Genomic DNA, 25,255 nt, shown 5'->3' with positions numbered 1-25,255 from the left:
TCCAATCCTCAAAGCACTTCTCATAAGCACTTTTCGGTATAGCCTTGAGCTCTTCCAGCGATGCAGTCTTTATCTCTTCAATCGTTGCAAATCTCCGTCCTTTCATAGGTCTCTTTAGTTTTGGGAACAAGAAAAAGTCACACGGGGCCAAATCCGGTGAATATGGTGGCTGAGGCATGATTGTGGTGTTCTTTTTGGCCAACAAATCTCTCACAAGCAAAGATAAGTGAGCAGGGGCATTATCGTGATGCAAAAGCCATGAATTGTTTTTCCACAATTCTGGGCGTTTTCTTCGTATTGCTTCTCGCAAACGGCGCATAACTTCAAAATAATACTGTTTACTGACCGTACGTCCATATGGTGAGAACTCCTGATGCACCACGCTATGGTAATGGAAGAAAACAGTGAGCAAAACTTTGACATTTGATCGAACTTGGCGTGCTTTTTTCGGTCTTGGATCATCTGTGCTCTTCCATTGGGACGATTGGACTTTGGTTTCGATATCATAACCATATACCCATGATTCGTCACCAGTTATGACCCTTTTGAGTATATCTGGGTCGTCGTTGACGTCATTCAACAGTTTATAACGAATCGTTTGTATCTTCGTTATGCCTCTCTCTCTCCAAGAAGCCAGTAACTAATATATTTAATAATCATTGTAAATTACTTTATTGTTTGAATAGTTACAGCATTACGGACGTCAGCGAACTGGTAAGCGACGCAACTTGCGTACGATAATCGATATCGACTCGCGGCGCGGACCTCGCGGGGAGACGCTTCCTTGCGAGGAGAGAGAGAGAGTTTCGAATATTGAGACAGTCCGTTTTCGACGATCGACGAGCTAACGTTCCTCGCGCGAGTCGAAGCCTACCACGGTCATCCAGCCTTACACGCGCCTACGTACGCTGCATACGCCAAAAAAAAGTGTTATTGCGAGGCAGCCAACCAAAAACAAAGCGAGTGCGCGGTAGAAGCGAGCCCGCCGTCGCGTGCCCTTGATTTGCGGGTTAGGATAGGAGTGCAAGCGGCTATACTGTAAGTACTAGATCCAGTACCTGGCTTCTCTCTCTATACCGCTCTCTCCTTTTTCACGCTAACTGAACCACGCGTTTACACCCGCCTTTTCTTTGGTACACGTTGTGCCGCAGCCACGGTTGGTACCGGCAATTTCTCTCTCCCCGCGAACGTGCTGTCGCCTTTATACATTCGTCGTCTCCGAAACGAATAAGTGCGGTTTGCCGTTTGCGAACGTCCGGCTCCTGCGAGGCGAATTCGCTGTTACATGCTTCGACGAGGTTAAGCGCTGTCGCTTCCTCGTTCGAACGGTGCGCGCCGGTTCGCTGTCGCCATTGTGCACAGCTCACAACAGAGCGAGTGCTTGCGCGACCTTAACCGCGTAGCGCGTGCGCAGTTCCGTTCGCTTCACTGTCAAGCTATTGCGAGTTTGTTGCGTTGCGATTAACTTTGTTTATATCGATCGTTTTGATATTATGTATTCCTTTGTGCTAATTAAAATTTACACGCATCCACTTTTAATTATATCCGAGTGCTTATTGCCCGCCGACTCCCTCTTCCTTGGATTGCAATTGTGTATGCGACTATACACGCGCGAATCTCTCATTTTGGACGTCGCGCATCTTCACGCGTAGCCTACGACACTCTCCGCGGGCCAAATTTTCGACTCGAGAAGGAGGCAACTGAGCTGCTGGACCCAGGACGTTCGATGCAGGAGTGCCGATCTGCTCTGGAGAGCCATTCATCTACTTTTCCGCGGTTACTTTTATATAGCGTGTCCCGCTCGAGCGAAGCTGAGCAGGAACCCCGTTATAAGTTCTTGAGCGATGCTCATGCGACGGTTCTTTTGGTCAAAATTTAGCAATTTTGGAACAAACTTCGCTGACTCACGTCTCATGTCCAAAACGTTAGAAAAAATTTCATGGCACGAGCCAAGCGATATACCAACATCCTCAGCAACTTCTCTGATAGTGATTCGACGATTTTTCAGGACAATTTCCTTTACTGCTTGAACGTTTTCATCAGTTGTTGACGTGCTTGGGCGTCCAGAGCGAGGCTCGTCATTGGCATCTTTCCGGCCATCTTGGAAGAGTTTGTACCACTTGTAAACATTTTTTTTACTCAGAACAGTTTCACCGTCAACACTTCAAGTGTTTCGGAGCACTTTATTTTTTTTTTTACACAAAATTTGATGCAAATCCTTTGATCCATATTTTTCGATAGCAAGAAATCACCGAGGACGCAAAACACTTATAACCTTTACGCCTCTCACAACCAAACAAAAAATGCTATACACTTGAAACTTGGTACAGATGTTCGGGAAGAGTGTACCAACCTAACAAAACAAAAATCGATAATCGAAAGTACGTTGCCCGTGAAATTTGAAAAGTCACCTTACTTTTCAAATTACCTTCAACCCTGTTTTTCTTTTATTGTAAGTTGTAACGGAGAATTCCGGCCGTACTCGTCTGGGTTGCTCGGGACCGTCCGCACAAATTATTTATTCAGGGATTCGGGAAACAAAAGACGTTCCCACGACTGAATAACGTGTCGAACATAACCATGTTAAACGCACTGATTCGAGATCGGGATGAGGAGTGATACAGCGGCAAATAAACACAACAGCAGATTAACACACTAGTCTTTTAATTGTCAACAATCGATTACAATACGGCGACCTCGGACTTATACACTACGAGCGGTACAATAACAAACGCGAACGCGAAGGTGAACCGGTGGCTGGTCAGCCTGCCGATTCCCTTGTGAAAATTAAATATTATAATAAATGCCCGACAATCACTTTCCGCCGATAGACTACCAACGGGTAGCCAGTAGGTCTGCCGTGTTACCAGCCATAAGCTGGCGCCCAAACATGCAAGAGAGAGAGAGAGAGAATCAAGAGAAAAACCCGGCACCGACCTCGACCTTCAGCCTCTCCGACGGCTAGAACGCTCCTCAGTGTGACGTCACTGGTGTGTTCTCCGCTGACCGTCTCACTGATGCTTGTTGTCTTCGCTATTTGTCTTCTCGCTCGTCCTTTCGCTTGCTCCACAATATTGCCGCCTCAATCCGTTGTTTCACCCAAGAATTGCTGTGGTTGTTTCTGCCGCCTCTTCGTTGCTCGATGTTGCAGTACGTCTAATTCCTCGTCCAATTCCTCACGCGCGCATCCGCACATCACGCCGGTTACCTACACGCACCGGTGCCGAGTATCCTTCGGGACACGGCTGGGCGCGACCCATCCTCACGCTCTATTACTCGTCCGCGCACCGGGCGTGTCTCCGAAAAACGAATAAAACGTCGGAGAGGTCGCGGGGCCAACTTGGAAAACCGTGACCTTTCCGTTTTATCCGCGCGCGCGATTTCCTCTGCTTATAGCTTAGCAGAGACTTCCCGAGTTTTCCGCGGCGATCCACAATTGGAGCGCTCTCTCTCTCTCTCTCTCTTTTTCTCTCTCTCTCTCTCTCTTTCTCTCTCTCTTTTTCTCTCTCTCTTTCTCTCTCTCTTTTTCTCTCTCTCTCTTTCTCTGCGCCATCTACATCGCTCCAGTCATCAGCTCAGCCCGAGTTCAGCATCTCGTAAACAAAAGGTCCAAACATGAGTGTGTGTACCAAACGCACACACTCTCAGCTTGGCGCTGCGCACGGACATGTGCGAGAGCCAACCCTACGAGATCGGCCTAACCGAGATTCTCCGTTACAAAGTAATAAAAGGTTTTATCGTTGTGCTATGTAATTAAGTGTAGTTTATTTACTCGTCTGCTCTCCCGATTTATATCTAGAGCGAATATGCTTCTTTTAGCCTTCCCCTTTAAAATAGGTAGCAGCTGCGAATTTGTTACACATGTCACGAGTTGGTAATCAAAATTTTTAAATTTAAGTCGATAGAACTAATACTTGACACAACTTTTTTAAAAATTTTTATTGTCGATAAATAGTGACTTTCTGACGCCGCAGAATATCAATTTATAACCATATTTACAAAATTCATAATATTAAATCTAATATGGTGGAAGATATTGACATTGAGAGTGAGATGTGGAATTTTCACAGAAAATTTTTACAGAAAATTTTTACAGAAAATTTTTACAGATAATTTTATATGAAGAAAAATTAATTTTTATTTATTTTTATTTATACGAGGCCTGTGCGGAAAGTATCGGGCCTACCTTTATATTTTCGTGCTAGCATTATTTTTTATCATCTGGTGGGTGGCATCCTTCAAAGTAATCTCCACCTGATTGAATAACACGGTTCCATCGATGTTCCCACTTTTCAAAACAGTCCTGGAACTCACTTTTAGGGACAGCCTTAAGTACATTCGTCGCATTGTTTTCAACCGTTGTTTTGTCATCAAATCGGTGTCCTTTGAGCGGTTTTTTTAGTTTTGGAAGCAGCCAAAAGTCACGAGGGGCTATGTCGGGACTGTATGGAGGTTGTCGAAGCAATGCGATATTGTGTTTGCTCAAAAACTGCTGCACAAGATTGGATAAATGCGCTAGCGCATTATCGTGATGGAGAAGCCAGTCACCACTTTTCCAAAAGTGCGGCCGTTTTCTTCTTACTGCATCACGCAAACGTTTCAAAATTGGAAAGTAGTATTCTTTATTGATTGTCTGACCTGTTGGTGCTGCAACGGTATTCGATTTAATTAATCGAACCGTTCGCGATTCTGCTTCTCGAGCGTTAGTTCTAACAGTTAAGAGAGAGAGGGGGCGCGCGATCTTTTGAATAGGCAGTTTCGCCTCAGCTGTTAACGAGAGTTTACCGCCGATTTGTGTTTTGCACTTTGTTACGCAAAAAGTAAAGTTTTCTTTGGGTGAATTACGTACGTGAGTGTAACGGCATTTCCGTGACAGATTATAGCAGCAGTACAGAAGCAGCAACAAAGTTATATTGAGGCAGATCGAGGCAGCGCAGCTGATAATCGAGGGACAGCGGCAGTTGAGATTTTTTGCAACAACAATTACGGCTGATCACCGTAATTGCACCGCATGGTAGGTGCACCTTCCGTCAGTATATGCGATACAAAATACATTCGGTATTTGGTTTAATCGTGTTAGCGTTAATTTTTGAATTCGCGTCGAGCGTTAGTTCGCGGTATAATTCGAATCTTCTCTCTCTCTCTTTCTCACTGAAAATAGTTAATTGTAAAATCCTATTCGCGATCGTTGGTCTTTCGACACTACAAAGACTGTAGTGATTTTTATTAATTAAAGTTTGTTAAATTTATTCGCCGTTTTCTTCATTTAATTTTCCTAGTAGCTTAAGTAATTGGAAAAGGCTTAGATTTTAATCTGATTAACTCTAGGGAATTAAGAAGATTAGGAGTAAAGTCGCTCACACTTAAAACTCATCGAATGTCACAAGACACGTGACTAAAGGTGAGTTCAACTCCGTTTGATAGAAGACTAGGATAAATCATCTGACGTTAAGGCGAATACACGTACTATCATACGTGCTTAACGGAGCGGCGGTTTGCTCTGCATCGTGGGAGTTTGTTCTTAAATAAATTTCTCATTTTCAGATAACCTTCCCCGTTACAGTGCATATTCGTGATGTACAACATCTTCACAATCGAAAAAAATAATCAATATTGACTTAACATTGCTCCGACTTTGACGTGCTTTTTTTGGTCTTGGCGATTCAGAATACTTCCATTGTGAAGATTGTTGTTTTGTTTCAGGATCATAACTATAAACCCATGATTCATCACCTGTAATAACTTTTCTAAGCACATTATCATCATTATTGGTCATTTCCAGATTGTCCAGAGCGATTTCTAAGCGAATGTTCTTCTGCTCTGCTGTGAGCAATTTTGGGATGAATTTCGCACACACGCGTTTCATTCCTAAATTTTCGGTTATAATTTCTGAAATGATTTTGGTCTCCCAAGGTCTTCTTCTAGTTCTCGCACAGTCATACGACGATCTTGTTCGATTGCAAGTCGCACCCGCTCAATATTATCTGCGGTTTTTGTCGTCGAAGGTTAATTCCGTATATCTCGGTTATTTTGTTGTAAAACAAGTTGGATAGAATTAATACTCAGTTTAATACTCAGAACTTGGATGAATGTGATTTTTATAGCTTTGTGTGGAATCTACAATTGAAAATTCTCTGTGCCTTTTGAAAAGATTGGCGTTAAAATAATCAATTTAGATTCAGGGATTAGATAAGCACCCACACCGTGCACGTCAAATGTTCTGTATTTTAGTCAACATCAATTTTTCCTTACCTGGGTGAAGTGAGAAATCACAGCCCGAAAAGGATTAAAAATTCCCACCTCACAATTAGTGAGATGTAACAGTTTCCCTGTTTACAGTTAGAAATAACATAAAAATAAATATAAAAAGATATAAATAATTTGATAAAAAAAATTAATTAATATAAATAAATAGATAAAAATAAATGAATAAATATAAATAAGAGTTAACATTTTGCTTATTTTTCGCATAAATTAAACATTTTTTAATTTATATTTAAATTAAAATTTTTGAATTATTTTAAAAAGTTTAATTTTTTAATTTTTTATTTAAATAAAACTTAAGTTTTTTTTAAAACAAATTATTGGAAAATTTTTTCACCAAATAGAAATTTTAATAATCTTTTGATAGTTTGTAATCTCTACTGAAAAGAGAAAATAGATTACGATTTTATTGTTTATTATTATATTTTGTGTTATAACTAGTGTGAATGATACTCGTTATGTCTCTCTCTCCCTTATTCTAATTTATTAATATAAGCCAAATGTATATTATATGGGCATATCTTTAGATTTTTTCATTTCAGTATATGAATAAATATATATATATATATTAGTATAGTTGAACTAAGTGATGACGTATAGTTTTGCCCATAAATGTTAGTCGATTCCCAACTTTAATTTTATTTTCGACATATATGCCATAATGAAGATTACTCTACTGCGATAGTTAACTCAAACCAATACTCATCTTTTTTAAGTCCCAAACTATGTGAAAATCTAGTAAGCCAATATAATGATTTTCTAATTTCTAATTTTTCCAGCGCTGTAATTTTTTTACTGAAAGGTTTTGATCTCTGGCAATTTTTTTAGCATGTTAGTGCATATGAATATTATAAAAATATGGTTCAGATAAGTGAGCCTCTAATAAAAATTTTACAAAAATTGTTTATAATAGTGATGATACTTTTTTTAAATTTTCAAAAAAAATTCTTTTTTTTCTGTAACTTTTTTACCGTTTGTTTTTAGAAACTGAAAAAAATATATATAATATATTCTATTAATATATATACTCTACTTAATGTATTTTATTGATTGGCATACAAATGAATCATGTGCTTATTATAAAACACGAGTAATAAATTAAAGAAACTTAGCATAGGAAACGAAACTCGAGGAAAAATATCACTTTTTCAGCTAGCACATGTACTTATCGATAACCAATCGCTTTTTAATAATAGAAAATGATTCTTCTACACCTGTATAATATGTTCTCAAATCGACAATATCGAAAGTGAAGTTTAAAGCGGTATTAAAGATGCCGATTCCGAGCAGTCCAAATTTATATCAATACGTATAGCCAATGTAAACAAACACTACTTGTTTCCTATAATTGTCGCGCTGTCTTTGTGTACACTTATATCGGTTGTGATATGAATTTGGTAGAGTTAACAGTCAAAAGGAATCTATAAAATGTAATTCAATCAGTAGTATAAGTGAGTATGCCTTCTAGAACACCATAATATAACATTTTAACGAATAGGTATTTTTTATGTATTACTGTTTTTGTTTTTCATTTCATCAACAGGTAGTATACTTTCATCTACGACGATGGATTCTAACCGCACAGAAAAACTCAAGAAAGAACGACTTCAAACTCAAGAATAACAAAAAAAAGAGAAAGAAAAGCAACAAAAAGAGATTGAACGACTTGAAAAAAAAATCAGATTGCAAGGAGTAAACGTATCGCAGCGAAGGAACTTTACATTTCACAAGTGAATAATGGTACTAATAAAGTAAATGAAGAATGTGCTGTAACAAATGAGTCATTTTCTGAAGAAAATGTTTTAAGTGAATAAGGTAGGAGTGATGATTTTAAAACTTCACACATTCCCGCGAATATTGATAAAGAATACGAAAACCCGCAAAATCGAGAGCTATTCCGATGCGAAGTTAATAGCACTGATAATGATTTGGAAGATGATTCCATGAATTTCGTGAACATTTAGCACTCATCTTGTAATTTTAATACTAAAAATAACTAGATTAAGGTACAAAAATTAATGAAAACTTTACGCTATACACAAAATCGAGAACATAAATTACGTAGAGTAATAAAGAAGTTGAATTCTATTGTTAAAATTAAAAATAATAAAATTAAAGTTTTGCAAAACAAATGTTATCGACTTCAGAAAAACATTGATGGCAGCGATAGTATAATGAAAAGCGTTAAAAAAATCGAAAGTAAAGGAAAAAAGTCCATTAGGCAACAATTAATATATGGTGAAGTATTGCAACAACAGATAATTCAACGACGTAAAGAATTAACAGAGCAGAAAAGCAAGTCTTTTTTAGAAAGAATCGTATCAGGACAGATTGTAAAAAAATATAAACTTATGGAAAAAATCTCAGTGCTAGCAAGCTTATATTTGAAACGCAAACATTTGACCAACAATAATCCCAAATCTGTTAGATTGAAGAAAAAAATTGAAGAGCGTATGAAGTTAGCCACGAAAAAAGTACAAAATTTCTTGGAAAGAGACGACAATAGTTCTATGGCACCAGGTTCTAAAGATGTCATAACGCGGGGTGGTGTAATTATGAGAAACGATTTTATTCAGATACAGTATCAAATTTATATAAAAAATATTGTTAAGAAGGATTAATAAGAATTTTACAAGCCACTTTTTTCTGTATATTGCCTTTCTGGATTGTTAGTAAAGAAGCGACAGATCGCGATACGTGTATGTGTAAAGAACATGTTAATTTCGATTTTTATGTGAAAAAACTTTTTAAACTTGAATATTTACCTTCTAGTAATGCGAGGGAAATAATGGAAAAATTCAAATGCAACATACAGAATAAATCTTGCATGTATAATCAGTGTGTCAAGTGTCAAGCGGATTTCATTGTTTCTGATAATAATAATGACAAGACATTTTATTATCAGTGGGTAACAGTAAAAGAAAGTAGAATAGGAAAGGGAGGAAAAACTTATAACGTAACAATTACTCAGAAAAAAAAAATTTGAATATACCGTAGCAGAATTAATTCATAATTTTAATTCGATCGTACCTACTTTCTTAAAGCACTCATATGATACTCATCATCAATACACGGCATTGCAAGATATTGAAACTATTTTCCCATTGAATCATGTTAAAGTAGTCATCGACTTTTCGCAAAATTATGTTGGTAAATATGTCTCTGAAATTCAGAGCGTACATCTTGGAGCTTCGAAAATGCAAACCACTATACACTCTGGAGTTTTCTGCTATAGAGATAAAAAAGATAATGAAATAAAATGTGTTTCATTTTGCACTCCATCAGCGTATTTAAGACACGACGCTTCTGCTATTTGGGCATATATGCAACCTATACTTTTGTTGATAAAAAAATTTTTTTCAGAAGTAAGCACTATACATTTTTAAAGCTATGGGCCTTCTACGCAGTACAAGAATAAAACAAATATCGAACTTTTTCAACAACACTGTATTAAACTAGGACTTAAATCTACTGCTTGGGATTTTTCAACACCAGGCCATGGAAAGAGCAAAGCTGATGGCGCAGGTGGTACCGCTAAGAGATTGTGTGATCAAGCTGTTTTCCATGGTCGAGACGTTATTTCTGTTGATGATATAATTGAGGTTGTAAATAAATCAGAAAAAATGCACATTTTTTTCATGTGACTGAATCAAACATTCAAAACATTGACAAGATAGTACGACCAGACATCAAATCAGCTCCAAAGTCTCAACAAATTTTCCAAATTATATGGAATAAAAATAAAGCAGATTATTTATTTCTAAATTATCTTTCTTGCGTTGATCAATCATGCATCAATAATCCACCATGTCAACAATTTTCTTTAATACCTGGTGGCTGGTCTTTGGAACAAGTAGAAAAATCGAACAAAAGAAATGAAAAAATGAAGCAACCAACTGTTGTTGACGTTCAAACTTCCAAAGCGAGATAAAGGAAACTTCAAGAGATAACCAAAATAAAAGAAGCTGTCACCAATAATGATGTATCAAATTTGAAGAAACGTAAATTATGCCAAAGAAATAAAGTTCAAAAGATAGCTTCTGTTAAAGTTCAAGAGTCGAAACCAAAGAAAAAAAATACGAAAGTCAAAGTTCGTGCAAAAAAGAAGATATGGGTAATTCTTGGCTATTTCGATTGACTTGTAACCCTTGAGTTACGGATTTTTTTTTCATTTGGCACAATTGTTGTACACATAAAACTGAGATTTTTCCCAAATTTTGGAGACGATACATTAATTATATCAAAAGTTATTAACAATTAAAGAAAAATGATAAAAAATTTTCAAACGGCTATATTTTAAAAACTAATAAAGATATCGAAGTCGGATTTTTTTCAAAATACTTATAATGCCTTAAAATTTCGAAATAATTACAACAATAAACAATAAAAAATTTGTTTCGAAAGTTATTAACTTTTTGTTTAAGCAATTGCTAATATCTCAAAAAGTATATTTTTTTTTTGGAAAAATTCTTGCTCCTACGTATTCCTGAGGATTTTTGCTATCGAAATCATTCATAAAATTCAAGGGCCCGACATATCGGAAAGCGTAGCCCTTATCAAAAGAAGACGCCTCGGCGTAAGGCTGCGGTAGCGCTCCAGCGGACTCACGGTCGAAAGCGACCGGACACCGAGGCGTCTTCTTTTGATTAGGGCTACGCTTTCTGATATGTCGGGCCCTTGAATTTTATGATTGATTTCGATAGCAAAAATCCTCAGGAATACGTAGGAGCAAGAATTTTTCAAAAAAAAATATACTTTTTGAGATATTAGCAATTGTTTAAACAAAAAGTTAATAACTTTCGAAAAAAATTTTTTATTGTTTATTGTTGTAATTATTTCGAAATTTTAAGGCATTATAAGTATTTTGAAAAAAATCCGACTTCGATATCTTTATTAGTTTTTAAAATATAGCCGTTTGAAAATTTTTTATCATTTTTCTTTAATTGTTAATAACTTTTGATATAATTAATGTATCGTCTCCAAAATTTGGGAAAAATCTCAGTTTTATGTGTACAACAATTGTGCCAAATGAAAAAAAAATCCGTAACTCAAGGGTTACAAGTCAATCGAAATAGCCAAGAATTACCCATATAGTATAAATTATAAATTATGTTATGTTATGCTTACAATAAATATTGTAAAAAAATTATTACTTATATTAGCAAATTAATTAGAATTATTTTTGTGATTTGATGACTTTATTGCATTATTGTGTTGAGTTTATTTGTTTACAATTTATCCATAAAAAATAAATAATTTTTTTCATATGTTTTAATTTTTTTGTTTCTCATTTTTTTACGTACCGTCTTCCGGATTTGAATTTCCCAACTTTTTTCTCTTTTCTTAAGGCATATAGAATGAAACTTATTAAAAAGCTGTGCCCCTATTTTGCTTTTTTTTTCCAAATAATTAAAAATGAAAAATTCTGGAGATAAGCCCATATGTATTTCATTTTAATTTCAGTAGGCTGAGGCAAGGTAGGTAACAGAGAGAGAGAGAGAGAGAGAGAGAGAGAGAGAGAGAGAGAGAAAGAGAGAGAGAGAGAGAGAGAGAGAGAGACCCGCCGCCTATGAGAGAGAGAGACAGTTCGACTATCGAACGCGCGGACCGCGAGGAGGACGCTTGATTCTCTTGGCGCGGCAGATTCGGCAATCGTTCTTCAATGCGAGCGCACGTGTTTAGCTAACGATTCAATACTCGTGCCTTGAGTCTGTAAATCTTGGAGGGTACGATTTAGAGTGTGCAGTGTGAGAGTTTCTGAGCTGAATAATCGCGTGAGTGTGGAGTGTGTGAGCGACGGCCTCTTGCCTCCGGCGCCAGCCTATTCGGGCTTATTATCTAATTACAGTTTGTAATTCGAGCGCCTATTGCGAGCCGACCTTCAAGGAGCAGCAACTTGTAAGTACTGCTGCGTACCTCACTCTCTCTCCCAATTCAGCTTCTTGCTTTCTCTCTCTCCTTTTTGCTTCGCCGCTCTTATATTATTTTTGTTAACATTTATTTGTCATTCTAATAAATAACACGCTTATTTCTTAACGCGCATCCGCTTTATTCCGTCCTTCCACCTATCTCCTTGACCTTTTAATCTCGCGTTTAGGCGTGCGAGTCTTACGCCGCGACCTGGCATTGGAGCCACGACGCCCCAACAACACCTGACGAACCGAGCTGTTCCTACCTAACCGAGCCCGGATTCTTTATTTGTGTTATCCGCATATCCTTATATACTAATTTTTATGTCAACGGGACCGTTCCCCATTACAGTGTATACTATTAGTTTTACTATCAAGTCTGCAGATTAATCCAATAGAAAATCAACTAATTTTAAGAAACTAAAATTTTTTAATAGATTTCATGTAGATTTAATAACTACGAGGTCTGTCCGGAAAGTATCAGGTCTACGTTTATATCTTCGCGCCATAGTATTCGAGCGACCTCTACCGGGCAGAAATGTCAACAGTAAAGCCTCACGAATCTATTGGTTACTTACTGACACCTGCCGGACATATAGTTCATGCGCAGCATGTCGTTGTTTACAGTGCCTTTTTCGCGTTCGTCGGATTTTGATATTGTCAAAAATGACTGAAAAACAAGATCAACGAATTTGCATCAAACTTTGCTATCAACTCGGAAAAACGAGTTCGAAAACTATTGAAATGATGCAAAAGGCCTTCGGAAGCGAGTGTATGAGCAAAACACGAATAAAAGAGCGGTATAAACGGTTCAAGGATGGTCGCACTTCTGTCGATAGTGATTCTCGTTCCGACCGACCTTCGATGATAAAAACCGCAGATAATATTGAGCAGGTGCGACTTACAATCGAACAAGATCGTCGTATGACTGTGCGAGAACTAGAAGAAGACCTTGGGAGACCAAAAACTATCATTTCAGAAATTTTAACCGAAAATTTAGGAATGAAACGCGTGTGTGCGAAATTCATCCCAAAATTGCTCACAGTAGAGCAGAAGAACATTCGCTTAGAAATCGCTCTGGACAATCTGGAAATGGTCAATAATGATGATAATGTACTTAGAAAAGTTATTACAGGTGATGAATCATGGGCTTATAGTTATGATCCTGAAACAAAACAACAATCTTCACAGTGGAAGTATTCTGAATCGCCAAGACCAAAAAAAGCACGTCAAAGTCGGAGCAATGTTAAGTCAATATTGATTGTTTGTTCGATTGTGAAGGTGTTGTACATCAGGAATATGCACCAACAGGTCAGACAATCAATAAAGAATACTACTTTCCAATTTTGAAACGTTTGCGTGATGCAGTAAGAAGAAAACGGCCGCACTTTTGGAAAAGTGGTGACTGGCTTCTCCATCACGATAATGCGCCAGCGCATTTATCCAATCTTGTGCAGCAGTTTTTGAGCAAACACAATATCGCATTGCTTCGACAACCTCCATACGGTCCCGACATAGCCCCTCGTGACTTTTGGCTGCTTCCAAAACTAAAAAAACCGCTCAAAGGACACCGATTTGATGACAAAACAACGGTTGAAAACAATGCGACGAATGTACTTAAGGCTATCCCTAAAAGTGAGTTCCAGGACTGTTTTGAAAGTGGGAACATCGATGGAACCGTGTTATTCAATCAGGTGGAGATTACTTTGAAGGATGCCACCCACCAGATGATAAAGAATAACGCTAGCACGAAAATATAAAGGTAGACCCGATACTTTCCGGACAGTCCTCGTATAAATAAAAATAAATAAAAATTAATTTTTCTTCATATAAAATTATCTGTAAAAATTTTCTGTGAAAATTCCACATCTTACTCTCATTGTAAATTTTTTCGACCATATTAGATTCAATGTTATGAATTTTGGAAATATGGTTATAAATTAATATTCAGCGGTGTCAAAAAGCCACTATTTATCGAAATTAAAAGTTTTTAAAAAAGTTTCGTCGAACGTATTGAGTCTACCACCTTAACCTCTAAAGGGCGGGAAAACCACTGTAGTGGCTCGAAATAATTTTTCAAGTTAGTCTGGAGAATAGGTTAATACAGGAGTTTTTGAAGATACTAATTACGAATTTGATGTCACTAGTCAAAAATTACCCTAAAATAATTTTAGTCGCGAAAATAAACTTTCTATAGTAAGGGAGTGTGAATATAGTTTCTGAGTCACTTTTCAAGACTGAATCGAATTCCAAGGTCAAAATTGCGAAAGAACCATAACAAAACCAGGTACTAACTCCCTGTGCCAAATAAAACAATTTTTCAAAGTATCAAAATTAGCATCACCCCTGAGATCGGTAAAGCCGCTATAATCTTTCGACCATCGATCGCCAATTCATATGTGAGTATTCTCCGATATTTGATACACTTATTATGCGTTTTCTATAGAAAATACTGGGCAGTTAAAAATTCCAAATCACCGTCCTCTAAAGGTTTAATTTAAAAATTTTCATGATAAACTCGTGACCTGTAAGAAAAAAAAAACTTTAGACAATTGTAAAACTAGTTTTTTTTATTTATTTTGAGATAAGTTTTGAATTTATATTACGAAAATATACTTGATAAAATACGATTCTACCCCCTCCAAAATAAGGAAAGCAAACAAACTCAAGTTAATTTTACTAATGGGTTATTGGGTTATTGGGTTAATAAAAATAATTTTATTTGGTACAAAAATATTCATTGGAAGTGAAATTATCTGTAGAAGTATTTTAATGGTGATAAACGTATAGGGCTAAACTATGGGCGGTTTTTACCCTTTATTGAGTTATTAGGTTATTAAAAATAATTTTATTTGGTTCAAAAATATTGATTGGAAATGAAAATATCTGTAAAAGTTTTTTATCGCCGATATTTAGGGGTAAAATTTAGGGGTCATTTTAACTCCCTTAATCATCGTATCAGCAGCTAAAAACGCGTATTTAAGATTTTTCTATTATCTATTGATGTGTAAAGTTTCAAGAAAATCAGAGAGGAACACCTGTCTGCATCCTCTTCTTATTAAAAAGAAAAGATGTATAAAATTTGGGGACAGGCTTTTCTAGAGTAAGAGTTTTGCTTCAAAACGGGGCTATTCGTTTAAAAAAAATTATTGGTGGTAATAGAGCACCATAAATACAGCTAAAAATCGTATTTTTACCCTAATACGAGGGTGGTCCGATAAGTACTTAGCCTACAAAAGAAAAACGAAAATTTTGGAAGAGTGGCGTTTTATATTTCAACATAGTCTCCTTTTAGTTCGATACACTTCGCCCAGCAATGCTCCAACTTCTTTAACCCGTCTGAAAAATACGTTTCCTCGAGGTCTGAAAAGTAGGCTTCCGTGGCAGCGATTACCTCCTCATTCGACTCAAATTTCGGCCCGGCGAGTGACTTTTTCAAGTTTGGAAACAAAAAGAAGTCGTACGGGGCTAAATCTGGAGAATACGGTGGATGGGGCAGCAGTTCGTAGCCTAATTCGACCAATTTGGCCATGGCGACGGCGGAGGTGTGAGCCGGTGCATTGTCATGGTGGAAGAGCACTTTTTTCTTCGTCAAATGGGGCCGTTTTTTCTGCAATTCGACGTCGAATCGGCCCAACGACGCAGAAACTCCTTGGGATTGCGCTTAAACAGCGTCAGGCATTGCTCTGAAGTTGTTTCACGGTTGCGCTTGTTGTCCGGAGTGAGTAAACGCGGCAACCATCGCGCCGACAGCTTTCTCATGCCCAAAATTTCATGCAGGACATGACCCACGCGGTCTTTTGAGATGCCTACGATCTTAGCTATCTCGCGCACCTTCAATCGTCGATCTGCCAATACGAGATCGTGAATTTTTGTCACGTTATCCTCCGTGGTAGCCGTTTTCGGAGCACCTGGACGTGGCTCTTTAAAAATCGACGTGCGACCACGTTGAAACTCGTTAAACCAATTTTTGACGGTCGCCATCGAAGGAAAAGAGTCACCGTACATAACATCCAAGCGTTTTTTGATTTCGCTGAGCGATTTCCCTTCCAAAAACAAGAATCGAATCACCGACCGATACTGCTCTTTTTCCATTTTTCAAAAATCAACGCATACTTGCTTTCACATGCTCTCAAAAATAAACTACAACTCCGATCCGGCTGAAATCTTGACAGTAACCATCGAGAAGGTTGTACTACGTGATAGAATATTTCTTTTGCAAGAGTGGTGCCATCTGGCGATGAGGCTAAATACTTATCGGACCACCCTCGTATGATAGGTTTTTTTGAAAGCCTGACGAGTTAGGTTAATTCTTATGCCGAATTTGGATATAACACTGTTAAGATATGATTTATTCCTCGCTAACCGCAGCCGTGATCTGCTGCTTATATTCCCAGTGCTGTCGCACATACATTTCGCGTAGTTGAAAATAAGTGCAAAATGAAGCAAGAGACAATTCAAATATTATTATGAGTCCTTAATGAAGACGATACCATCGGTAATGTCAGCGAAGAAATACTTTCGGATTTCACTGCTGGAGCTGCTATCGTTGGTATATCCGAAAGGCAACAGCTCGTATGGTAAATTCTGCTCCTTGAGATTCCTCGTACCCGACAGTCAAGCTTTCGACGGACCCCCTCTGAGTTAAGTATTCCAGCTCTCTGGATCTTCCTTTCTGCTGCTTTGGGATATTGTCGCTGGTCTCAGCAGATTACATCAATATCGCATGGTGGTTATCGCAGAGAAGAGTCTCTTACACGAAAGAAAAACATATCGAAATTCGCAGGTACTTTTTCCACGTCAGTTCAAGCTATAATTTTTCCTAGTTGCGACATTCTTACACTTTTACTCATCTCTCTCGACCGAATTCCTCAGTAAGTGTCTTTTCTTCATTCGCGCTCTATATTCGCTATCATGATTGCACTTCAGTATATGAGCACGCTTTCACGAATATTGATTCGTTATGACTGACAAATAATTTACGATAAAATAAAATACGACCCATGAATTGCTGATTTGGCGAAAAATATCTAACTGAAAATACACTTAAATGTTTGTAACGCATTTCTGAGAACAAAAACGTTTATTAAGATAAAGAAGGCTACAAACCTCGGTATTCTTTTATAAGGATAAAGAAATTTGAAGGTACCGCAATCGACCGTGTATTGTATTTTTTCTGTCTATAAAACAAAATTTACAACTTTACCAAATTGTTTACTTTAACTTTTATCGTAAGATTTCTTCTACTCTATACTCAAGTTCATCTCTTTAACGAGAATAAGAAGCTGAATCACGTATTGTCTCCCATTTTTGATGCAGTTTTTGTTTGATTTTTTCATCATCATTACAATTTTTTTTTCGTTTTCTACAGGTTTTTGGAATACAGCCTTTCATATTCATGATTTTTGTAGTAGCTTACTTTCATTGTATTCATTGCATATATCGATATATTTTTGAATCTCTTTGAATCTCAAAGAGATTTTTGACCATGGGGTGCTGTAATTCACAGAATATCACAGATGATGATTTTTGGAACAAAGCAAGCTTTCACTGATCTCATTAAGCATTTGAACAGAAGATTTGTCTTTTCTTTATGTATGTATGTGTGTGTTTGTGTTCTTTTGGGCTGTTTCTAGGTCTTTTGTTTTGTACTGTTTTCTATCCTGCTGTTTTTTTTCTTGTTTCATCCGATTTTTCAGATTCTTTTATATCAGCCATGTTAACTGAATTCAGTTAAAAGTTTTTGCTATTTTTATTGCTGTTTATTATCAGCACTGTTAAATATACACTTATTAAAAATCGCTCGGATTTTGAAGAGCGTCCAGTACATACAGAGCGAACGCTACAATAAAAACAAAAAAAAATTCTTTGTTAGAAAAAAATGAGGTTAATACTAAATATTCAAGAATTATAAGCACTATAAATTACGTTTGTTTTTTAAAATGACGAAAAGATTTTCAAAAAATGAAAAAACTCAAACTCGTTAATGAACTATATCATAGAAACGAGAATGTACTAGATCATATAAACCCACTTATCTGTATTTTTCTAAGAACATTATTTAAGATTGTTAACTATTTTTATGATGTAAGATCAACAAAAAGTTCTCGAAGTATCTTTACTACTGTATATAAATATGACATTGAGAAAACATTTCATGACCTCAAGTACCGTAGTAATGGATAATCTCATTTTGGTAATGTATAACAGCAAAAAATAAATAAATCTTATCTTACCATATTATATAAAAATGATCAAGCTATATTTCCATCATTACACTTTGAAAGTGCAAAGAAAAATATAATATTTAAACTATATAGCTCTCTAAACTCTGATAAGTGCATTTAAAACACATTTCATTTTCAAAATTTGAAGCACTAATTGGTGTTGTTTAATATATATTTTGTTACAGTTCTCTTAAACAACATACTCTACACAACAATTTTTCATAATTAAAAAATCAGAATCGATATTGCATAGTATTTTTAAGTTAGTTCTATTAAAATTATAAATTATTCATTTATTATTGTAAAGATCAATGTTTTTGTAGATTTTTCAATATACATTTTTATTTATAAATTGAATATTTACATCATACTTACAGCTTGGCATATTTGATAACTTCTTTCTAAATTTACTGCACCCGGTGGTTCTTTAGTCATATTACGAGAGCGACTATTAACTTGTTCTCTATTTCCAGTGCGACTGAATCGATGATTACTATGTATACCAGTACGATTATTTCTAGATGACACGTTCATTACTAAAGGAACATGTGACTGATGATGTTGTTGTAATGTTGTTATTAATTGGCGAGATGATAACGGATGCAAACTTTGTTGTTGAAAAACGACAGTATTATGCGTCAGAGAATTTTGCGCATGAATAGCATTTTTTGACGGAATATTTTGGAGGTGTTTCAATACACTATTTTCGTCACGTGGTTCATTACTACACGAGGAATTACCTTCCTCCAATGAACTCTGAAGCTGAGAGCACGTTGTCGGTATATTATTAATGGATTCTGAAGAATTGTGTTCTAATGTGGTTTGAAAATTTGTTTGCACAAATCTTATTGATTGGATTTGTGGGAAACTTAAAATTGAAGAGTTGTGAGTATTATGGAAATTTTTCATCATACAAGATGGTACGGGAGTACTAATTCTTAAACCATCTGACTGACTAAATGGTAATTGTATATAATTAGAAGAATCGACTCTATTTTCCATATCTTCATTCATTGCTATTACTCTAGAATATTTCTGACCAGTTATAATCTGTCCTTCGTGTAATTTACTTTTAAAAGAAACGGGTGAATTAGTCAATACTGAATTATCTATATCAGATGAAATAGATGTCCATGGAAGCTCTTCCTAAAAAATAAAACAAGGAAATATGTAAGTTTAGAAAGAAATACTAACTTTACATAAAAATTTTGGAGTTTTCAGTAAATACAGGAAATAAATACTAATTAACGTCATTTTGGTTGATCAACCAATTTAGATCAACCAATTAAATCATGCAGTGTTTAATTATTTAATGTAATTTATACATATCTTTCATGCTTTTGTAGTATAATAGACAATTAAATATAGAAATTGAGTTATTGACTTAGTAATCTAATTAGATTAATAAGACTAATTAAGTTAATAATATTAATATTAATTCGTATGCCTTTAATAGAAGGTAGATAAATGGATTGCACTGGGGGTGTAACATCCTTATATGAACAAATCTCCAAAATTTTTCAAATTATATTCACGCTGTAATAATTTCACGATATAAGAACGCTGTAAAAATATATTTATGCTGTAAAAACTATCATAAATATACTCCATTAATTTATTCTGAGATATAAATTATATTTGTGAAACCATAACTGGAAAAATATGGTTTATTAAGAACTAACTTGTTACAAAAAATGTCTTAACATTTTTAACAAAAATTCTTCCTCTTCTGACCGGCACCCTGAACGCATAAATAAAAATTTTGTTTTCCATGGATTTATTGTTTCTTTGTAACGAAATAGTAAAATATAAAGGAATATATCATTTAGTGGATATTTTTCCTTATACAGTGTCCAATTTTTATAAATGCATCTGAACAATTTTTTTGGGATACATTGTTTTATGAAACATAAAATATTTTTCATGAATTTTCAAAAGGACAATGCGATGATATTTTTCAATTTAACCTTGAAGGTCATCTTCAAAGTCATTTGAAAGTAAGTTTTTTTCTTTTTTTGCAAGAGAATGATCTATTTTTTTTATTATAAAATCAGTAATATGCGCTCTCCGTCAAAGTTGAGTTGCTTTACATCCAAAAGCAGTATAAATTGTTCTCTTATCTATTACACATATATCAATTTACATACTTATCTTTGCTGAGAATTATTATTACGTAGTCTGTTCAAAGAATGATAAGAAAAAAATTTTTAATATGTAAATAATTATTTTCATTCATGAATGATTATACTATTGACTGTATTCGATTCTTGGTAGAATATCCAATGCTCAGAGCCCACGGCTCTGGTTGTACTGGACTACTTTGGATGTACCATTGGAAAAATGGTACATTTTTGGACCCCAATATGATCTAACAGGTGAATGCAAGACTCGATAGCCCAGCCAATTAAGGCAATGTTTGAGACTCCATCTGATTAAGGTAAAATTTAAGATACCAGCAAATTAAGGCAAGACTCGAAAGCTCAGCCCATTGAGTCAAAAAATAATGTGTGAGATATAAAGCTGACTTCTATGCATGAAACTTTCAAAATTCGCCAGTAGTAGCTTTTTAGGTATATACCTGTAGACATCAATAATAGGCTGAAATATCCTCTCTGGATGTTAGTGAATAAACTATATTCTTCAAATAAACCAACAGGAAAAATCAGGAGGCGAAAGATTTAGCGATCTGGGGAACAACTCAATATTAATTCAGATTCCTATCCACTGATGCAAGAAATGATTATTTAACAAATTTGAACGATTCTGCTCCTATGAGTTAGCACACCATTTCATTGGAACCACATACGCTGTCTTGCTAAAAGATCAACATTTTTACAGTGAATTGATAGTTCATAATGTAAAAATCTTAAGTATCTTTTAGAGCTCACATTTACTTAAAAAAATATGATCCAATCAAATAATCGTTCATAATTACAAACCAGACGATAACACTCCAATGATTCTGATGATCAGTTGCACGGGACCAATGTCAATTCTTCATAGATCAATACTGAGATTTATATTGATTCCATTGTTATGGAAAGTTGCTTCATCAAAAAACAAGACATACGAGGTCTGTTCAAAAAGTATCGCGAATTTTGTATGTTTTCAAAAAATAATTTATTTATTCATGAATATCTATTTTATCTACTTCAAAGTAATCCCCCTCGGATATAATGCACCTGTATCAATGTTTTTCTAATCCTCGAAGCACTTAAAAAAATCATTTTTTGTGATCTTGCTCAGCTCCTTTGATGCCATCTTTATCTCCTCAATCGCGGCGTAGCGTCGTCCATTCATGGGCCTCTTCAATTTTGGGTACAGGAAAAAGTCACAGGGGATCAAGTCTAGGGTATACGGTGACTGTGATAATTTAATACAATTAAACAAAAACTTTTACGAATATTCAAGATTATCATATTTTATTATTCTGTAAATTTATTCAGATTTTTTATAAATATATCTTATGTTTTCACTCCTGATATTTGATAATTTTATTTCAATTTCTTGATCATAGGAGTTATCCCTATAAATAACTACACTCTTGTTTTTCTTATACCAGTCTGAAAAGGCGTGGGTTCGAATCCCACCGCTGTCACCTATAAGAAAAACAAGAGTGTAGTTATTTATAGGGATAACTCCTATGATCAAGAAATTGAAATAAAATTATTCAGATTTTTTACAATCTTTCACAACAAATTTTTTCAGCAGCCATATCTTCTATAAGAATTCCTTTAGAAAATAAACTAGATACCTATACAAAAAACAATTCTTTCAAATAAGTTTTACTCGATATCTCTAATTAGTGAATAGCAAAGTAATCATTTTGATCGACTACCACAACACTTAAATTCTACTGTTAAGAATAGTTCTGATGTATCGTAATCATAGATTTCATTATTTCGAAAGAATAATAAATACCCACAAAAATAATACTAAGCATCTTTCAGTATGAACTTAAATACTGGAACTTAATGACTTTATATTCAAAATAGTTATTCAACTATTGTGAATATAAAGTCATTCTTCTTAAAAATTTTGTTAAATTTTGAATTCGAATCACAGTGGGATCTTATTGTACAAAGGCGATTCTTTTGTCGAAATACACACTAAGCGTATTTTCCATTTTGGAAAAAAATTATGTATTATTTTCAATTATGGATTATTAAGAAAAATCAGAAGCCACATAACAAATATGTTTGGAACCTGAAGCATTACATTAAGGTAGTAGTACCTTAATGAGTAGCTAAATTTGACACTTATTTTAATATTTGTTTTCGCTCATTTTATTGTTTTACTTTATAAAATTTTTTATACATTTATAGTTACAGAACATAAAACAAAATTAATTTTTAATTTATTATAATTATAATAATTTTATAGAGGGCATAAAATTCGTTTTCTTCAAAATTAATTTGTCCCATGGCATAAACTTATTCTTGAAAACGGTTTCCCTGAAACAAAAGATACGAGGTGTGATCAAAAAGTAAGGTGAATTTTGAAATTTAGCGGGCTACGTCCGTTCGATCTTCGACTTTTTTATTTGGTTATGTCGGTACACTCGTCTAGAACATACGTTCCAAATTTCAGCTTTGTAGTATGTTTGGTTTGTTTGTGAGAGGCATCAAGGTTAGAAGTGTTTTGCGTGCTCCATGATTTGCTGCTGTCTAAAAACATGGATCAAAGAGTTTGCATTAAATTTTGTGTGAAAAATGGAATCAAATGTTCCAAAACACTTGAAATGCTGAAAGTGGCATACGGTGAGTCTACTTTAAGCCAAAAAAATGATTACAAGTGGTATAAACTCTTCCAAGAAGGCCGAGAAGACACCGACGACGAACCTCGTTCTGGACGCCCCAGCACATCAACAACTGATGAGAATGTTGAAGAAGTGAAGAAAATAGTGTTGGGAAATCGTCGAATTACCATTAGAGAAATTGCTGATGATATTGGTATCTCATTTGGTTCGTGCCAATCAATTTTGACGAGTGTTTTAGACATGAGACGTGTGTCAGCGAAGTTTGTTCCGAAATTGCTCAATTTCGACCAAAAGAAACATCGCATGAGCATCGCCCAAGAGCTACTGAATGACGTCAACGATGATCCAGATTTACTCAACAGGGTTATAACAGGTGACGAAACAGGGTATACGGTTATGACGTCGAGACTAAGACTCAATCGTCCCAGTGGAGGCATTCTGGATCACCAAGACCAAAAAAAGCACGCCAAGTTCGATCAAATGTAAAGGTTTTGCTTACAGTTTTCTTTGACTGCAGGGGCGTGGTGAATCATGAGTTCTTGCCACAGAGTAGAACAGTAAATAAGGAATATTACCTGCAAGTTATGCGCAATTTGCGCGAAAGAAACCGCCAGAAACGTCCGAATTTGTGGAAAAATAAAAATTGGCTTTTGCACCATGATAACGCCCCTGCTCACACATCGTTGCTTGTGCGCGAATTTTTGGCTAAAACCAACACAGTAACGATGCCACAGGCACCGTATTCCCCAGATCTGACCCCCTGTGACTTCTTCTTGTTCCCAAAACTGAAGAGGCCCATGAAAGGACGGCGTTTTGCCACGATTGAGGAGATAAAGACGGCATCGAAGGATGAACTAAACAAGATCACAAAAAATGATTTTTTGAAATGCTTTGAGGATTGGAAAAAGCGTTGGCACAAGTGCATTATATCCGAGGGGGATTACTTTGAAGGAGATAAAATAAAAATTGATGAATAAATAAATATTTTTTGAGAAAAATAAAAATTCACCTTACTTTTTGATCACACCTCGTAAATATAGAACGTTAAAAAGGAAGATTAATTATACCATAATCCACCATATTTATATAAAAAATTAATTTAAAAAAATGGTGACAATATGAAAAAAAATTATTTTTTATGTTTGTTTTCGACTTTATTATCAAGCTAAATTTTTTTACATATTTTTGCAATTTTCTGGTGGATTACGCTATCAAACAGATAAATAAACCTACATACAAAAAATGAGAAAAATCGAATTCGTAGTTACGGGAAATAAATTTATGCCGATTAAAAAAATGTAGTTTCGCGAAAAACGCATTTAAAGTTTTTGCTTTCAGTTTATTTCTTATATAATTTATAGAAAATCAAGTTTTATCACTTACAAGCTATTTCTGGTCCATATAAAAGAATTTCTGAGTCGATAAAAGCCTTGCTCTTGTTCTTGTTGAGCTGATTTTTTAGCTAAACGGACTTCCTTAGCCGTTGTACTGATCTTTTCAGCCATCCGCTCGTCATTTTTCATTTGGATATAAGTAAAGCTTGATCGTCCAATAGTGCATCCCATAAGCTCCATCATCTTTAAAAGTGCCATCCGATCCTCAGTGAAAATTGCTAATTCAATATTTATAGCCAATTCCGTTACATCTTTTCCGACTAACGTGTGTTTGGGAATTATAGCCCACGTTTTATTAATACACTCGTTATTATTTTATCTCTTGAACCTCATCACTTAGAGTTGGTTTATGGCTGTGTTACGTCTTACGACGCCTCCCAAATTTCTTTCTGAAATTCCGAAACTGCTCTTAAAGAAACTCAAATTCTGTATACGTCAACAAAAGTCATTGCACTCTCATGAACTCTCAGACAAATGGTAAGCTAAAAAGTCTTACTTTGTAAATTGCGATGAAGTAAGTAAAACATACTTAAGATTGAAAATATCGGAAATTTAACGAAATTTGGCAGATATAAGAACCCGCAAAAGCGCCGCAGGAAGTAGTTCGTAAGAGTTCAACTTAAAATCTGCATCTCAGATCTCCGTTCCACACCTATACGTAAATCTGGTGTATCTGATAACTGTAGCTGTAACGTGTCTAAC

At 35.5% G+C, this 25,255-nt stretch overlaps 1 protein-coding gene across 3 annotated transcripts in view; it reads right to left on the bottom strand.

Moving 5' to 3' along the window:
- The window catches only part of LOC131675495 (kinesin-related protein 4), a 596,376-nt gene that overhangs the window by 153,803 nt on the left and 417,318 nt on the right, over positions 1-25,255 (bottom strand). For all 3 annotated transcript variants that reach the window (XM_058954494.1, XM_058954493.1, XM_058954495.1), the window contains one exon: positions 18,776-19,546. In XM_058954494.1, coding sequence (XP_058810477.1) covers positions 18,776-19,546 — 771 coding nt within the window. The remainder of the gene's footprint in view (positions 1-18,775; positions 19,547-25,255) is intronic.

Source organism: Phymastichus coffea, unplaced genomic scaffold (genome assembly GCF_024137745.1).
Source record: "Phymastichus coffea isolate CEN01 unplaced genomic scaffold, Cenicafe_Pcof_1.1 PCOF00024, whole genome shotgun sequence".
In the NCBI taxonomy this organism is placed as follows: Eukaryota; Metazoa; Arthropoda; class Insecta; order Hymenoptera; family Eulophidae; genus Phymastichus; species Phymastichus coffea.
Note: the sequence above shows the minus strand (reverse complement) of the source record. Positions and strands in the feature narration are given on the sequence as shown.